This window comes from Chanodichthys erythropterus, chromosome 7 (genome assembly GCF_024489055.1).
Source record: "Chanodichthys erythropterus isolate Z2021 chromosome 7, ASM2448905v1, whole genome shotgun sequence".
Lineage (NCBI taxonomy): Eukaryota > Metazoa > Chordata > Actinopteri > Cypriniformes > Xenocyprididae > Chanodichthys > Chanodichthys erythropterus.
Window position 1 is genome coordinate 40168318 of NC_090227.1, and position 17496 is coordinate 40185813.

At 35.7% G+C, this 17496-nt stretch overlaps 1 protein-coding gene across 2 annotated transcripts in view; it reads right to left on the reverse strand.

Moving 5' to 3' along the window:
- The window catches only part of tp53i11b (tumor protein p53 inducible protein 11b), a 70276-nt gene that overhangs the window by 21447 nt on the left and 31333 nt on the right, over positions 1 to 17496 (reverse strand). For both annotated transcript variants that reach the window (XM_067390545.1, XM_067390546.1), the window contains exons 2-3: positions 2980 to 3128; positions 1270 to 1407 (exon numbers count right to left, since the gene is read on the reverse strand). In XM_067390545.1, the coding sequence (XP_067246646.1) occupies positions 1270 to 1398 (129 nt within the window). In that variant the 5' untranslated portion in view covers positions 1399 to 1407; positions 2980 to 3128. The remainder of the gene's footprint in view (positions 1 to 1269; positions 1408 to 2979; positions 3129 to 17496) is intronic.

The following is a 17496-nucleotide window of genomic DNA, read 5'->3' on the forward strand; positions in this document are numbered from 1 at the left end:
TATGTCAAAATACCAAGACAAATTTGATTTCTCATGTCATGACCTCTTTAGAGAGGTTCATAAACTTTTTATTTTTATTTTTTTGTACTGTTTCCAGAGGTGCACTTATAACGCTAATATTATTTATACATTAAAAAGTGCCATCATTTGTTGGTGCCTCGTGGGCAGTCCGCTGACACGTAGCGCCGATGTGTTTCGGGCGCCCCGAGTTTGATTCCCGGCTCACGGCCCTTTCCCGATCTCTGTCCCCGAACCTTGTTGTAAAGTGTTACCAAATAAATCTTTTTAAAAAAATGCCATCATTTAGAAATAAAATTATTTTTAACCCTTTTGATTTAAAAACACTGTTTAAATGGGCGGGTCTCCTTTAAGACTTCAAAATAAAAGCCTGTTAACTTTTATACTTATGAAATAAGTATTATTATTAGTAGTAGTATTATAAGTATTATTATTATTATCATAAGTATTATTATTATTAATATTATTATTATAGTACATGAACTCTTTTGAAAACTTTTAGTACATTTTTACTATTACAGCTGCCAAGATTAACTAATCATGAAAAATGTTGATTACAGCATTATATTTAAATCTACACCCATTGCATAAAAGGTTGCAGTGATGAGCATTGTAGCAGATCACAGTCATGTCTGATGAGCACACAAATGCAATGACCCTGGACTTCCAGGAAGTCATGAGAAAACAGTCGGCAAAAGAAAACAGGTCATATTGCCAGCTTGGTTTTATATACAGTATATAAAAAAAAGCTTTGAGAAATGTCGTGCTGTGAAATTGTATGTTTGTATAGCACCGGGACCTCTTACTGTATGTCAAAAAATTCATGACCCCTTTAAAGACTTTCTTTAAAGAAGTAAAATCAAAAAATCCTAATCACATTCCTCATAATTTTGATTTGCTCATGAGTCATGAGTTCTGGCGAGGAAAAAAAAAAAATGCATTCTAAAACTTCAGGTAGTAAATTTTTTCACTGAGGTGAGGCGTGCAAGTCATGACAGATGTTTTCTTTAGTAGACGGTTTGTATATCTGCTTTTAATCGTACATGTCACTTACATCAACAACAGGTCCTTTGACGTTATAATTTAATTTGACATAGACATGAATTTTAATTTACCATCTAAGGTCGAGTAAAATGTATTTATTCAACAAGGCCATTTTTTACTTACATTTTTGCAAGTTTTCATTTTGGACGGCAATTTTGTAAAACCTTACTAATGGCAACAGACTACTCAAAAGATACAAATACTGACCTTTGACCTGTGCACCTCTCCATCATCATCCTCTCCACCAACGCCCAGGATCTTACGAGTCTTGAGTCGGCTCACCAGATCGGTCTGACTGTGTTTCTTCATCAGAGGCGGATGAGATTTAGAAGCCATTCCAGCAGTCTACAGAGGAGAAGAGGAGTGTGAGAACAAGATCAGATCTGATTTGTCACTTCATGTTCATGCATGTACTTATGTGCACTGGGAATGGAGTCTAACAAGACAAGATCTTTACTACTGTGTGTACAATCCTCTAGCGCATCAGGCTGTCCTGACATACCAGAGAACCCCCTTATGAGGCAATGGATTACTCAAGAGAATCAATTATATTTTGCTCTCAAAAAGGCAGTAAAACAACACCACATGGGATATAACCAGCCTTTACAAGATCCTTAGTTCCTGCGGCACATTTGCAGTCAAATTGGGGACAGCACCAAATCAGCATTTTAGAATGATTTCTGGATTATGAACTGGAGTAATGGCTGCTGAAAATTTAGTCTTACTATCATAGCAAAAAATTACGTGTTAAAATATTTTTAATAGTAATATTGTGAAATATTACAATTTAAAATAAATATATTTTTGATTATATTAAAGGGATAGTTCACCCAAAAATGAAAATTCTGTCATTATTTACTTACCCTCAAGTTGTTCCAAACCTGTATGAATTTCTACCATAGTAGGTAAAATAAATACTCTAGTAGTCAATGGGGGGCGAGATCTGTTTGGTTACTGTCATTCTTCCAAATATCTTCCTTTGTTTTTAGCAGAACAAAGTAATTCATACAGGTTTGGAACAACTTGAGGGTGAGTAAATGATGACAAAGTTCATTTTTGGGTGAACTATCCGTTTCATACCCATTTAAAACCCATTAAATCAAATGGCATTATTTATGCAGATGTAATTGCAGTGTAAATGCATTCCTGCCACTTCTGAGCTGCAATAAACGGTCTGTAAATATATCTGAATACCAATTCAGATGCAGCTTCAAAAAAAAAAAAAAAAAATGTAATAAATGTAATAAATATGTAATAAATTCTCTGTTGAATCAAATAAAATATTTCTTTCTAAAGCCACTTTTTGTAATGTCCATTTGATGCTTTTCTAATTTAACACAATAATGACTTTAAATCATCTTTTGGGGGTAATTTCTCAGCCAAATCTGATGTGCGATTAATTACATTAATCGGAACATCATGTAATAATTATAATCACTTGAAATATATACAGTGAACTCCCTATGAGGCGAAGGATTACTCAAGGGAATCAATTATATTTTGCTCTCAAAAAAGGCAGTAAAAAGACATCACATGGGACAATATTGGTTTTGACAAGCTCCTTAGTTCCTGCTGCACGTTTGCGGTCAATTCAGGGACAGCACTTCTATGGGAGAACATAGATATGAATGTCCTGACATGTGGACACAAGCCACTGCAACTTAATATCTCGCAATTATGACCTTATTTTTCATGTCTGTAATGTAATTTCCTGTTATTTGGAAATTACTTTTCACAGTTGTGAAATGCAAGGCCTTCAAATAGATTTGTTCCCCAGACACAAATGTAGAAAAAAGGACATCTGAATATCAGATATCCTGCTTGGTCTGCAGGAATATGATATCTCAGGAGAAGGAAAAGGCACAGGGAACTTGTGAGTATAAAAGGACTGTCTTTCAATGTGTGCACTCAAGTCACCTGCTTTCGTGTACTGGACAGCAGAGGTACAGGCGGTCGGCAAGTGCTCCCTCAGCAGAGGGAGAGAGGAGTCTGGCGTCACAATCGATGAGGAAAGGATGAAATGTGTCCGAGGCTCCAGCCTATTGAGCCTGGAGGTGTTCAGGAAGCTGCAAGAGCAAAAACAGGGGTAGATTTTAAAAGTATAGCCGTCACCAGTGTGCTCTTCAGACAGCAAGATGTAGAAGTATATAAAAAAAGAGAAGCAGTATTCATTTTAGTACTGATGAAGATGTCATTAGACCATCAGATTTTAAATTATAGATGAATGCATTAATGAATGAATAAATCAATCAGAGCAACACACTAAAATCATTTTGGTCACTCTGTCCAAGACTGATGAGACGAACCTACCAAAACCAACAGATGAATCTACGGGCTACCAATTTAACGATATAACATGTAATTTAAATGCTGTGAATAATAAAGCTATGAATTTAGAAATAATGATTGAAAGCTATCTGCATAAATGCAGAACACACCAAGTCGACGCACTAGTGGTGACAAAAGCAGACTGTGGGGTTGGCTCACGTCAGCAGTCTCTAGGTCCAAAGTCAGCCTGATACACCAAACCAACGATCGACAGCCGACGGCCAAGTAGCACGTTCGTTCTGCGCCTGCGTAAGATGAAATGCCTTTCCGAACCAGCAGGTGGCAGTAGCTGAACAGCCAATCAGAATCAGATGGCCCGACGGACCAATGAGCTCCGACGCAGATTCAACATGTTGAATCGGCCGAAAAAAAGCAGACAAGGACCAACTTCAGCCGACAGTGCTGAACACACTGACAAAATTTAGTCAGCCGACGAACAAAAACTGCCCGACGGCCGACCGTCAGCTTGGTGAGTTCCTGCCTTAAGAGCCATCCGTTTGAAATACACTCTTTAAAACTGTAAACACACAGTATGTACAATGAAAACTGATAATAAGAAATGTTTATTAAGCATCAAAACAGCATATTAGAATGATTTCTGAAGGATCATGTGACATTGAAGACATATTAAAAAGAAAACAGTTTTAAACAGAGCTGCACGATTCTGGATAACATGAGAATCACGATTTTAAAATAGAGATCACGATTCTCCAATGATTCTGAACAGACAACTAAAAATAACATGTAATTTACAAGAGGTTCTGACAAAATATAAAAAAAATGTTTAATTAATTTGAATGTTTTTTTTTTTTTTTGTTGATTCAAAAACACTGATTCATCCAGTAGTGAAACAAGTATATTAGGGAGTCATTGAACAAATCTTTTAAAAGAATAATTCAAAGACAAACACATTTTTAACAGTCACTTATCGCCACCTGGTGGCATAACAATGTAATGATACAACCCTTATTTGAAGTTCGTTTCAAAAGTTGATTTGATCAGTGTTGCCAAATTGGGCTACTTTAACACTGTTGCCATGGGTGGAAGCGACTCCAAATAACATGATATTTAGCCCCTGGAATGCAAATTTTACCAGGGATACCCATGGATTTTACCCCCCCGGGAACACAATTTTTACCGGGGGTCCCCCAGAAACGCGATTGGGCTAGTTTTGAGTTGCAATTGGGTGGTTTTGTTGTGAAAACCTGGCAAAACTGATTTTGATCTATAAACATAGACATCAGTGTGTATTTCCAAACTATAAACTTTTTAAGTTTATTACTTCTGTGATAATTTGAACATTTGTAACAGAAATAACCATACCGTGTGGTTCAAAAACTGCTTTCTCTGGCTCAGCGGCAGCACAAACACAGATTTGAAGGTTTCGGTATGATTTTGTCAAAGGTTTAATAGACACAGGCAAATTGCTGTCTATGATAAATAAGATTGTGTGGGTGTTTGAATCGAGATTAATCATGCAGCTCTAACCCTTGATGAGCAAAAGAGACTCAAAAACAAAAAAAGTCTTACTGATCCCAAGCTTTTGAGCGGTAGTGTCATAAAGAATACATTCTGAATAAGTCCCTGATCAAAGGGGAGGAACAATTTCAAAAGTAGTATCTGGTGGAACGTATCTTTTTGCTGAAGTTATTATTAATAGATTTTTTATTTATTTTTATATTTGTATGCTTTTTTTATGCAAACAAAAATATTGATATAGCCATTTAAAAAACACATCAGTTGATCATTATACAGGAAAACTGGACTTGAAAGCTCCCCAAATGAGGGAAGATGTAAAGACTGATGCTAAATCCAGGTAGGAATCGTAGCTTTGTGTTGCCTATTTATAAGTATATAAATGTATAATCGGCTAGGGCTTTAAATCTGAAGTAATGAGCACAGATTCTCTTTTATAAATGTGCTCTGTTGCCATCAGCAATGACTCTAGCAAGTAGTTCACAGTTTGATCATGTCCTACTGATTACTAACTAATGATCACACAGCAAGACCTTCTGAATGCTGGGCTGCTCATAACTGATCACAGCATTACATACTACAGACGAAGGGCAAAGGAATATTCTGAAATGTGAAACATGCTCATTTGTCAACTGGTGGTGATACTTTGTGACTGAAGACTTGAGTAGACACCAAATCCACAACAATAGTCACACTAATGCTGTCAACTGGTGATGCGAATGAATCATTACTTCCTTTACGGAGCGATTCAGCCAGTGTGTGAATTTACCATGACGGATAATAGGCAGGCAATGGGCCATGCTTCAATCAATGTGCTGCAAATCACGTAAACGAGCCAGGCGATGCCATTCAAAAGCATGGTTCCAATGCGTTTCTTGACATGAGGTTGCTGGAGTGATGCTGATGCAGTTGCCTAGCAACCCCACAGATTGCACATTTGGCACCCTTCCTCATTATTGAAAGTATATATTCTGTGAGGAGACTCTGTTCATCTTGACAACTCACCCCATTGTTACCCTTCTGGCGGTCAAATCACGCCTTTGACGCAAGTTAAAGATCTCGCGGCCATGTGCGAGTTTTATCATCTGGCTTTGTCAGGTTAAAGGCTTCATGAGACGAGGAATTTTTAAAGTGCAGCTACTGTATATAGAATTCTGAAGCTAATGACAGATGGAAAGATGAAGAAAAGGCTTCATTGTTCATTTCAAAAATCCCAAGCTGGTCTCCACAAAGTATCCAGACACATTTTGAGAAGACTTCAGCCTTAGGTGGTGAGTTTATAAAGTTTATTAATATAAAATAATATATTAGAGGGGTCCTTGATTGTAATTTCACTTTTTTTTTTTAACTTTAGTTAGTGTGTAATGTTGCTGTTTGAGCACAAACAACATCTGAAAGTTACGCTTAAAGTTCAATGCAAAGGGAGATATTTTCTTTTCTTTTCTTTTAAGGACTACAACAAACGGCTGATAGGGACTACAACTTCCTGAGTCTCTCCATCAGTGTCGACTCCGGTTTGAACAATGTAAGGCTGAACACCGTTACTGACAATCCTCATTTTGGCTGCGTGAGATTCTCCAGCTTTGTTGTTGAGCAACTGAAGCGTGAGCTGTTAAAGCTCCGCCCTCTTCTGGAAAGGGGGCCGGGAGCAGCAGCTCATTTGCATTTAAAGGGACACACAAAAAATGTGTGTTTTTGCTCACACCCAAATAGGGGCAAATTTGACACGCTATAATAAATGTTTTGTGGGGTATTTTGAGCTGAAACTTCACATACAAATTCTGGCGACAACAAAGACTTATATTTCATCTTGTTAAAGGGGCTTTGCAGGCCCCCTTTAATAGATTTGCTAAACAGCAACACATTGCAACTGCATGAAAAATTTACAAGTATGCGCTTGTGTGATTGAATGAAAGAAATTAGCTGCAGGACAAAAGCCCACCAAAGCATTTCTCTTCAGCATCAGTATGTTGGGGATATTAAAGATTTATACAATATACCAATGGGAATGATCATGATTGCGTGTGATCTGAATGTAATTTTATAACTTCATGGACAACTCATGTTATAAATAAATGATTTTACTTTATTACTGTATAATATTAGAACTGCCAGTCAAGCCGAATGAATGAAACAAGTAAGCAATCATCACTAGCATTAATTAGCCCTCTGGTATTACACATAATTGCTTGTGTAAGTCTGAGTCAAATAATTTTCCACAGCCCTTGCATCTTATAAATATATAATACAATAAGATGAGTGCCATTCCCAGTACAGTCATACACGTATACATCTCTGGACATACAAATGATTGCAATTATCAATTTAAATGTTTTTTCCTTCATATCATGTCATGTAACTATATACACACACCTTTAGGTCATTTTCTTTATGATCCTTGTAAACAAAAATTACACATGATGACAATGACAATACATATACTTGAAATATTAAATATTTACAAATGTTGAAAGCAATTTAGAACAGGCAAGAAAAAATAAATTGTTGCCAGAGCTAAAAAAAAAAAGGAATTAAAATAAATAAATGAATGAATAAAACAAATGAATAAATGAATACATAAATTAATATTTACAGCTGATATTAATGTGTCTCAAATATGTCTCCTGAGTCCACTCGTAACTGGACTTCACTGACGAGATCATCTCTACATTTTGTGACACTACTTAAAGGGATACTTCACCACTGGCAAAATGGCTGTTGAAAAAAAAGGCTGTTGTCTTCCCTTTTGCCAAATAGGTAGGAAAACTTCAACAACCATAATACACTGGGCATGTTGCCTTCAAAGGCAACTCCCACCATTATGTGATGGAAACGCTTAACAGAGTCAAATACCACCTTGCTTTAGAAGGAAATACTTCTTAGAAAACTTTTAGTCATAATAGTGTTGACTTGTATTGTTGTGCAAGAATTTTAGCCGGTTTTTAGTTTCCAGTAAAGGATCTGGTGCATTGTAGGCAGTGGATAAAGGCTGCAAAGAATCATAAAATCTGACAAACCTCCATGTTTGTGGTCACCATTTCTAACTGGATGATCACGAACGGCATCTTTTACACAACCCCATAAGGGTCTTGTGTAGTGAAACTATCTTTAATTTTCTTTAAAGGTGCCCTAGAATTAAAAATTGAATTTATCTTGGCATAGTTGAATAACAAGAGTTCAGTACATGGAAATGACATACAGTGAGTCTCAAACTCCATTGTTTCCTCCTTCTTATATAAATCTCCGAATAACAGGCGAATCTCAACATAACACTGACTGTTACGTAACAGTCAGGATCACTAATATGTATGACCCCAATATTTGCATATGCCAGCCCATGTTCAAGCCATTAGCCAAGGGCAGCCAGTATTAACGTCTGGACCTGTGCACAGCTGAATCAACAGACTAGCAATAATAAATTACATGATCCATGATATCATGATATTTTTAGTGATATTTGTAAACTGTCTTTCTAAATGTTCCTTTAGCATGTAGCTAATGTACTGTTAAATGTGGTTAAAGTTACCATCATTTCTTACTGTATTCACGGAGACAAGAGCCGTCACTATTTTCATTATTAAACACTTGCAGTCTGTATAATTCATAAACAACTTCATTCTTTATAAATCTCTCCAACAGTGTGTAATGTTAGCTTTAGCCACAGAGCACTATCAAACTCATTCAGAATCAAATGTAAACATCCAAATAAATACAACTCACATAATCCGATGTATGCAAGCAGCATGCATGATGAACACTTTGTAAAGATCCATTTTGAGGGTTATATTAGCTGTGTAAACTTTGTTTATGCTGTTTAAGGCTCCGTGGACGGAGAGCACGAGAATTTAAAGGGGCCGCAGCATGAATCAGCGCATTTCTAATTATGCCTCAAAATAGGCAGTTAAAAATAAATAAATAAATAAAATCTATGGGGTATTTTGAGCTGAAACTTCAGACACATTCAGGGGACACCTTAGACTTATATTACATCTTGCAAAAAAACGTTTGATGGCACCTTTAAAAAAAAATTTATAATAATATTTTTACACTTTTTAACCATAAATCTTGCACTGCTCTACGCCACGCATGACATAATCATGTTGGAAAGGTCATACGTGATCTCAACCCATTGTACACCACTGAAGTCCACTATATGGAGAAAAATCCTGGATTGTTTTACTCAAAAACCTTAATTTCTTTTCAGATGAAGAAAGAAAGACAAACCTTTTGGATGACATGGAGGTGAGTAAATGATCAGAAAAATCTTTTAAATTCATTTAATTCTTCAGTGAACTAATCCTTTAATACATCACTGTTAGGGATGTGCAAAACAATTATTAAAAATAAATTAAAAACTAAAACCTGTATACAAAATATAAACCCTAGTTGAAAAATAAATGCATAATTTATTATATTTTTGTTAGAAAAAACATTTATCATTTTCAAGAAGCAAAGTGTTTACATCAGTCTCAAAGAGTGCGGTTCTGTAGGATCTGTGGCGGCTTGACTTTGCATTCAATTATAATCCATCTTCAGAGTAGTCATCAGAACTCTTGATAAGTACACACGTCAAATAAAGACTGAAGTGGCTGAATGGCGTTCGTCACCCACAACAACATCTTAATTAAAAAGTCCTTTATCAAAGCGCAGTCTAAATGCATTTCATACACAATATAATTGAAATGTACGCATTTTAACAAACAGCTACAACCTGATGTACTGTTGCTGGTCCATTAGTCCTAAACACTGGGACAAAGCACGCTGCTTTTATTTCCTGAAAGCATCTGTCATAGACATAGACGTGCCTCTGATTTGGGTGCTCAGTCTTGCAAATGCATCTCTCTCATTGCTTAGTGAGCTTGTGTTCTCCATTAACATTACAGCTGAAATTATTTTAAATTAAGACTACAAACCCATGGTTGAGGCAGTAACAACACTTTCGGGAACAAAAACACATTTTCCCCATTGACGACCATTCAAAAATTATAAGAAATGTAATTTGCCAAAATTCACTTGTATTTATAACATAGAAGATGTTTTATTAAAACCTAATTTCATAAGTGAATCTTAAACTAAATGGTCTTTTGGTACAAATTCATCTTTCGCTTGGTAACGATCACCAAACAGCAAAGTACAGCCTGATTTAGATGATCGTTTGCTCCTTTATCTGTTGCTGGTCTGAGTGGCATTTGAGCAAACATTCATTTAGTGGAGTTCAAAAGACACTCGCTTATGGAAAAGACAGATTTGCATAATGAAAATATGTGCCTTGAATTAATTCAGTCGTGTTCGACATTCACTGAACGGCCACTAAACTTTTGCCATGAAAACACTTGCTTACATGATACAGTTCTTTTTAGAAATTCTTAGTAGTCTCAATAGTTTGCAACCACAAATATTTTTCCATACTGGTCGTCCAATGTAAAATCTGGTTCTAAAAGCAAAACCAGTTGAGTTAGAGGTGTCAGAGCCCATTGCTCCTACAGTAATTGCTGCCGTCATTCTCTTGACAATGGCAGGGTGCGTTGTGAGAAAAGGGCAAATAAGCTGCAGGCTAAAAGGAACAGGCCTCTAATTGACAGCTTGTGACAACATGACAAAAACAAAGCTAGGAATCTCCTGATGCTAACCAGCTGCTGGACAAGCACAAGCTGGCGCAAATGTTATTAAACCCGATGCCACACAAATGTCAAACTGATAGCTGCTTTTCAGTTCATTCCCACACATGACGTGAATTAGTAAAGTGTATTAGTAAGTCCTGGCCATGACATACTGTTTTTCCACATCCATGACTCAAAGTCTGCGCGAACCGGAAGTTGCAAATGACTTTTCTCCAGTGTTGTGACGTATTTCCAAGTGAAACGGAATATTGAATAGAGGGCAGAGTTTTATTTTAGTGCTCCTCCTCTCTATCTCTCGCTCATAGCAGAAAAACAGAGGAGAGGTTTATGCGTTTTCAACCCAAGCCATCAAACTGACGTTATCAGAGAAGGAACACCATTCCAGACTGGAAGTAACTTTTCAGATTATGATTAAAGATTACCACGACAAATAATATTTTTCTGTGTTTTAACTTGCACGGATTAATTGTTTACCACAAGACTAGTAATATGCACTAACAAAGTAAATAAGGTCAATTTTGATTTGATTTGATGTACCTTAAGAGACTAGGTTCAACCCTTTTGGACCATGCGCCTGGTGTGGCAACCATTTTTTTCCCGTCGTTAATCTAGCAAAAGTGGATTCGGACATGCAGTAAGTGTACCTGCGCCATACGCTTAGATCGTCATTATATCGGTGTGAAATAAATAGTTATGGAAATATAGAAATTAAAGTTAAAGCTCCAATCTCCATCGAAAAATCATGAAAAAAGTCTGTTGGTGTCTCAGTGACTACTTCCCTCAGAGAAGCTGTCAATCATGATGTCACACCCCCATTTTATAGCATCAAATAACTGAATAACTAACTAACACTTGAACTTAGATCAATGTGATGATAACTACCTAAAATGGCAAAAACCATCTTTGAAAAAACTGTTTTTGAAGTGTAATTTGATAGTTTAGTTTGTCTCACATCCCATTAGATTACATGGAGAGGGCGGGGTTTTCCACCTGGGGGCAATCAAAACATTGTTGTACGGCACTCGGGTAAAACAAGAGCTTATTGGTGCAGTTCAGTCAGTTTGCTATATTATTCCACAGTTACTCCTGATCGAAGGCTTACAGAAATATTTAGTTTATGTAGAGTTACGCTTCAAGTTTAATGGTGCAACGCAAGCGGTTTTGAACTCCCAAAATTAACTTTGTTTAGGCCTGATTTTGATTAGAAAATCACACAGCAATAGCACTGAAGACCTCCTTGTATGGCTACACAAACTGAATTTCTCTCAGTAAAGCAAGAGATTTCTTACACATTCACACTCAACATCTGTTAAAGATGGAATGCTGGATGAAATGCAAATAAACATTTTGGTTAAAACTATACAAGTGGATTAAAATAACTAATGAGGTTCTCAGTTTAATATGCTGTAGAGAATTTACATTCGTGCACATTTATCAACTAATGGTATTCAATGTATATATTATTTTGACATACAAAGGCATGTTTTACTTCATGTTTACACTGCAGACGATCTAGTTTTTTTGGTGTCTCAGCTTGCCATGCATAAACTTGCACAGCAGTAAAATGTTGCAGCTAGTGAAGAGACCTACTTAAAACAGACTCTCTCATCTTTACAGCACACCTGTTAAATCTCTCCTCTCCAGCTCTCTCTAGACATCCATCTGGGATGTACAAGTGCTCTCTGTGCATCAGACACTTATGGTTTGTTTGTTATGGTTAGATTAACTTCATGTTTGTAAACATATTCATACTTCACATATTATGATTATACCGATAACTGATTCATCAGTGAGGTTTCTTTTCTCAGGATTATATCTGCTGCAACTCAACCAGCTATTTTCAAGACTACAGACTTGTGGATTTAAACATCTACTGCACTCATTTTTAAGGTCAGATTTGTTAGGCAATCTCTGCCAAGAGCAACAACATAAATGTTAGAATAAGGGGAAGGAGCTTAGTATTGATACTTAATCAATATAATCTAATAGTTTAAAAAAATGTAAATATATTTTTGTTGATCAGGTATTCATTCATGGCTCTAAGAGGGTATATTTGATTTTCAATTTTCAATTAAATTCAATTATTTCAATTAAAACCCTAAATATATTTGCAATTAAAACCCTAAATAATTATAATTAAAAGGGGTCATGATGTAGATTTTTTTTTTATTATTTTAATATGTTCTTTGAGGTTTACTTATAATATTAATAATAATGCTTTTTGCACAAAAAGACAAACATCTATGTGGGAAAATCCATTATAATCACTGATGCTGATACAGTATTACAGATGCGTATTCAGTTTCTGACATGGCACTCGAGTCTGCCGACAACAGGGCAAATGGAAGAGTGAAAGAATGTCTCTGTAGGAGGAGCTGCCCTTAAAAATGGATCATTTCAGAAGGAGTGTCAGAATGAAGGTTGAAAATAATAGTTCTATTTGCTCTTGATGCAACACTAACATCCAGTGTGGGCAAATATCAGCCGTTAAGCAACCGAACGCCAGTGGGCGGGGCCTATATAGGGCCCTATAATTTCCACGATCACGGAATCGCGGAATTCATTCATAAAAACGGAATTTACTTTATAACGCGGAATGTCACGGAATTTGTCAAATTTTTGATGAATGAATTAAAAGCAGGTCAGTACACTTAAATTAAATTGCGATATAGACTAGTGTCTGTGAATATTAAACCACAAAAGACTATTTAAACATGAATCCTGCATGCCTGTGTGCCTCTGAAATGAATGATGCGGAAGTGCAGTTTCATTTACCTCACACACAATCGCGCGGGCGCACGAACGCTGAAGCACGTGCGACGCTCGCAGTGTTTTCGTCCTCTGTCGCCTCACTATATGAACGCATGAATTCATCTCCAGAGCGGCTCTGAAAGTCACTTCATCAGCATTTAACCGCTTTGTTTGAGAAAACTACCGTCATAAACACAGAGAAACTCAAAGCTCTAGGCAAACCATCAAAATAAAAGTTCGATTTAACTTGACAGAAACATATTACTGTTGTATAGTAGAATTTAGATAAATTAATTTAACAATAAATTATTAAAATATTTTTTTAAACAGTAATCTCAGTGTTTCTTCCATGTTTTAATTTTAACAGTAAAGCTCTGTTGTGCAGCACATTGTTTGACAAAAAAGTTTAATTTCATGATTAAAAGATAAATTAAATGGTATGCGTTCATTTGGTTGCCAGAAAAATGTAAATACACAACAGAACTTCTGAAAAAAAAAAAAATCATAAAAATATATATTTTAATTAATATATATTGTTGTTTTTAAGAATTCAATTAATTAGACATGCTTTTTGATTATTAAAATGGAATTAAACCATTAAAATGGAATACAGAAAACAGAATTTGGTAAAAATAAAATTTGAGGGGAAAGAATAAAATGTTTATCATAGGGCCCTAAAAAAAATGTTTTTGTTTTTTTTTAAACTTATATTAAATTGTTTGTAAATTGGACAAGATTCATTATTTCAATTAATTAGACATGCTTTTTGATTACTAAAATTTAATTTAACCATTAAAATGGAGTCAAAAAATAAATAAAATGGAAAAAAAATGGAATCCAGAAAAATTAAAACGGAAAAAACGTAATTTGGGAAAAAATAAAACGGAATTTGGGAAAAAATAAAACGGATTTCATAGGGCCCTACCTATAGAGTAATGATGTATAACTATTCATCGATGTCTTGCTCTGAAGGTGGTCATTTTCAAATGTATTTGCCTGTGAGACGTCACAGATCCGGCTATATCAAAATGAGTTTTTGGAGCTTGATTAAATAAATGCTTTGTTTATAATGAGGAGGACGTTTTAAGCTATCAAACTTGCAGGATGTGTTTATGTCAAAAGATCAAGGCAAATTTGATTTCTCTTGTCATGACCCCTTTAAAACCCCTCTTATATAAAGGCATATAATTTAAGGGCATAGTAATTTCCCCCATATTTAGCAGACTGCAGTAATAACATGCCATTATTAGGGTGGTGGAACACAAGGCTACAGTATATACTTGATTAAAGATATTAGTAAAGTCTCTTGATTATTACTACAGAACTTCCAGTTTCAGTAATCACAGCTTCCATAATTAAGGAAGCATTCATTTTATAATTTGCTTTGACACTCTGTCTCATACATTTGTGAACATTTCACAGTAAAATGCACTAATATGGGTGGCACACCTAGTACTACACATTCGCAATTGCATGAATTATATAATAATCACAGCACTGATTTCACAATCATAGTACAGGCCTTGAAAAAGATATCAGCAGTTATAAACTGAAGGGCATTTCCTACATTTGCTGCATCAGGACAGATGTGATGAGTTTTTCTATCTGTTTGAGCTTGAGGAGCTTTCCTGCACTTGTCTATTTACACTATTTCATGGTCTGTCACAAGAGCTTACTGTGAGTGACAAGCCAAAAAAGTGGAACGTTCTTGTTGATGCACCCAGCTGAGACATTGGCTCCCTCGGCAGAACTCAGCAGTAAACATTACCTTTATTTACACAGAAACACAACTGAGAGACTAAGTGGCAACTGCGTTGTGTTTGTACACCTGTAAGACAAAGCATTTTACATGCAGAAAGTAAACAAATCAAAAAATAAATGATGTCAAATTCAGATTAGTAATGCAACTGCATCAGTTCCTTATTTGTAATTAAAAATTGTGTCCAGCTTCTGGTCTTTTGTGTTCGAAATTGTTCTGTTCTCTACAGTCCTGGATGGTTACATTCTTGTAGGCTCTGTTTACATTCACTTTGGCAATCCAATCACAAAACTGAATGACATTTACAGCGGATATTAACATGCATCTCAAAAACGTCTCCTGAGCTCACTTGTGATTGGATTTCACTGAGGGGAAGATTTCTGATTGTGAAACCTAATACATCAGAAAATGACTGCTAGGGATATGCAAACAAACAAATGAATACATATATAGCCACAAGCAGCATTCATCAGGGTCCAAGCACCAATGGATGATTAGAGATTCAACTGAAATGTATCTTATGATGTGGTTTTTATAAAGATTGAATCTTCACTGAAAGTTAGGGTTTGATCAAAATTCATGTATGTGTGGATTCATATTGAACATTTAAATTTAGATGAAACGCATGAACAGGACCATTTCAAACAATGTAAAGATTTGCAGCTCAAAACTTTATTTATCTGAAGCATTTATATCAATGTCCTTCTCATTTTATAATTTATTTCTCCTGTTTATGTATTTGCTTTCCAATCTTATGTTTAGAGTTTAACACACAAGCGTTTTATTATTCATACCACAACAAAAAAATAAGTGTCTTCAAAGAAATTACATAATGACATAAAATTGTCTCTTCATTTTATACCGACAGCATTGCTTTTAATTTGCTACTGTTGGGGCTTAAAGCAAGAATTCAGAAGAAACAAGAATTTTGATTTGGTCACACAAAGTCGCAGAATTATTAGCTTAAAATGTAAAGTTGCTTATTATAGCACCCCCTTGAGGCCAATTTTCACAGAATTTGGTACATATATTCATTTTCACATAATGTACATGCATTTTCATTTTTGCACCGGTAGTAGGCCATTCAGATTTTATGTTATTAGCCACTGAAATTGGACTGGCTGCTGGCGGCCATGTTTTTATAGTCATATTAGGGCATATGTTAGGACGTTCACCAAAGAAGATGCATAGCAATTTTCAACTTTATGGATCATTTGGTTAAAGAGTTATAATTGTTTTATTGTAGCGCCCCCTGTTGTCAGAATTGTACCACGATTGGGGTGCGCTGTCAGAATGTCCTGTTGTCTTTTTGTGTCAAGTTTCATTAAGCTTGGACAAAATCGCAGCTATAGGTTAAATCGTAAAAATGGGCATTGCCTCACCAATTAATTAACTTATATCTTTGCAATGCTACGACAAAGCAAAGTTCTTTTGATAATGTTTTGCCAGCACTCTCCCTAGCTGCTGTGTGCCTATTTTGGTGAAGATTGGACCAATTGCCAAGGAGGAGTTGTAAGAAAAAGTAAGAAAATCCAAAAACTTTTCAAAGCTATTGTGTAGGGCTTGACAAATACTATTTTACTACTATTTTGTCCAAATAAATGAAAAATTAAACACTAAAAACCAAAAATCAATTATTTTAAAATGTTAAATGATAAGGTTTATCATAGGGTTTCATTTGTGCACCACAAACATATAGTATGAAAAATGTACATTAATTTTCATATTTTTAAAGATGAACTTCCAATTTGATAAATTCAAAAGAACTGCAACTCAAAAGAGTCCTCCTTTCATGAATTCCAGTCAAGAACCGCTAACAGAACTGAACATCATGAAAATCATTCATTTTCTTGGTTTATTGGTTACTGGTTCACCTTAATCAGATAATACCAGTGAGCTTAACTGAACATGCAATGCTACTGCATGTACTTCAGAAAAGAAATGAAGAAAATAGTATTTTATTGTGAATTATTTCATATGATGTAAATGTAGTAGCCGATTAAAATGTCTCAGCACAATCTGTGTTACATTTAGCACATGCCCTAAACTAGCAGTTGTGCACTGATTCATTTCTCACTCCCAAAGGAACTCATTGTAGCTCAGCTGCCTGTATCTTTGTACAATGACAAAAACAAAATCAATGCAGATCATATGCAAAGTCGATCCACATCACACTGAGCCAAACGCACAGGAGGTGGATGTGCTAACAAATCCAGCCGAGTCTCCTGCAGTCAGTCAACAGGTCTTGTATAAGATCATCCACTGACATTAGATGTTTCCCCTTTTGGCTGATAAATAATACAGAAGTTGTCATTTGGTTTAATCAACAGACCAGCGGTACATCCCTAGAGACATGACATTAGGCCTGATGCTACCAGAAAGTTGTAAATCCATCCACAATCTTCATCAAGGTGCCAGAAAGTGACACCCTGTCAGCACTAGATGTAAAAAAAAAGAAAAAAAAAAGGGTTGGGGGGGGGGGGGGGGGGGTGCTGGGAG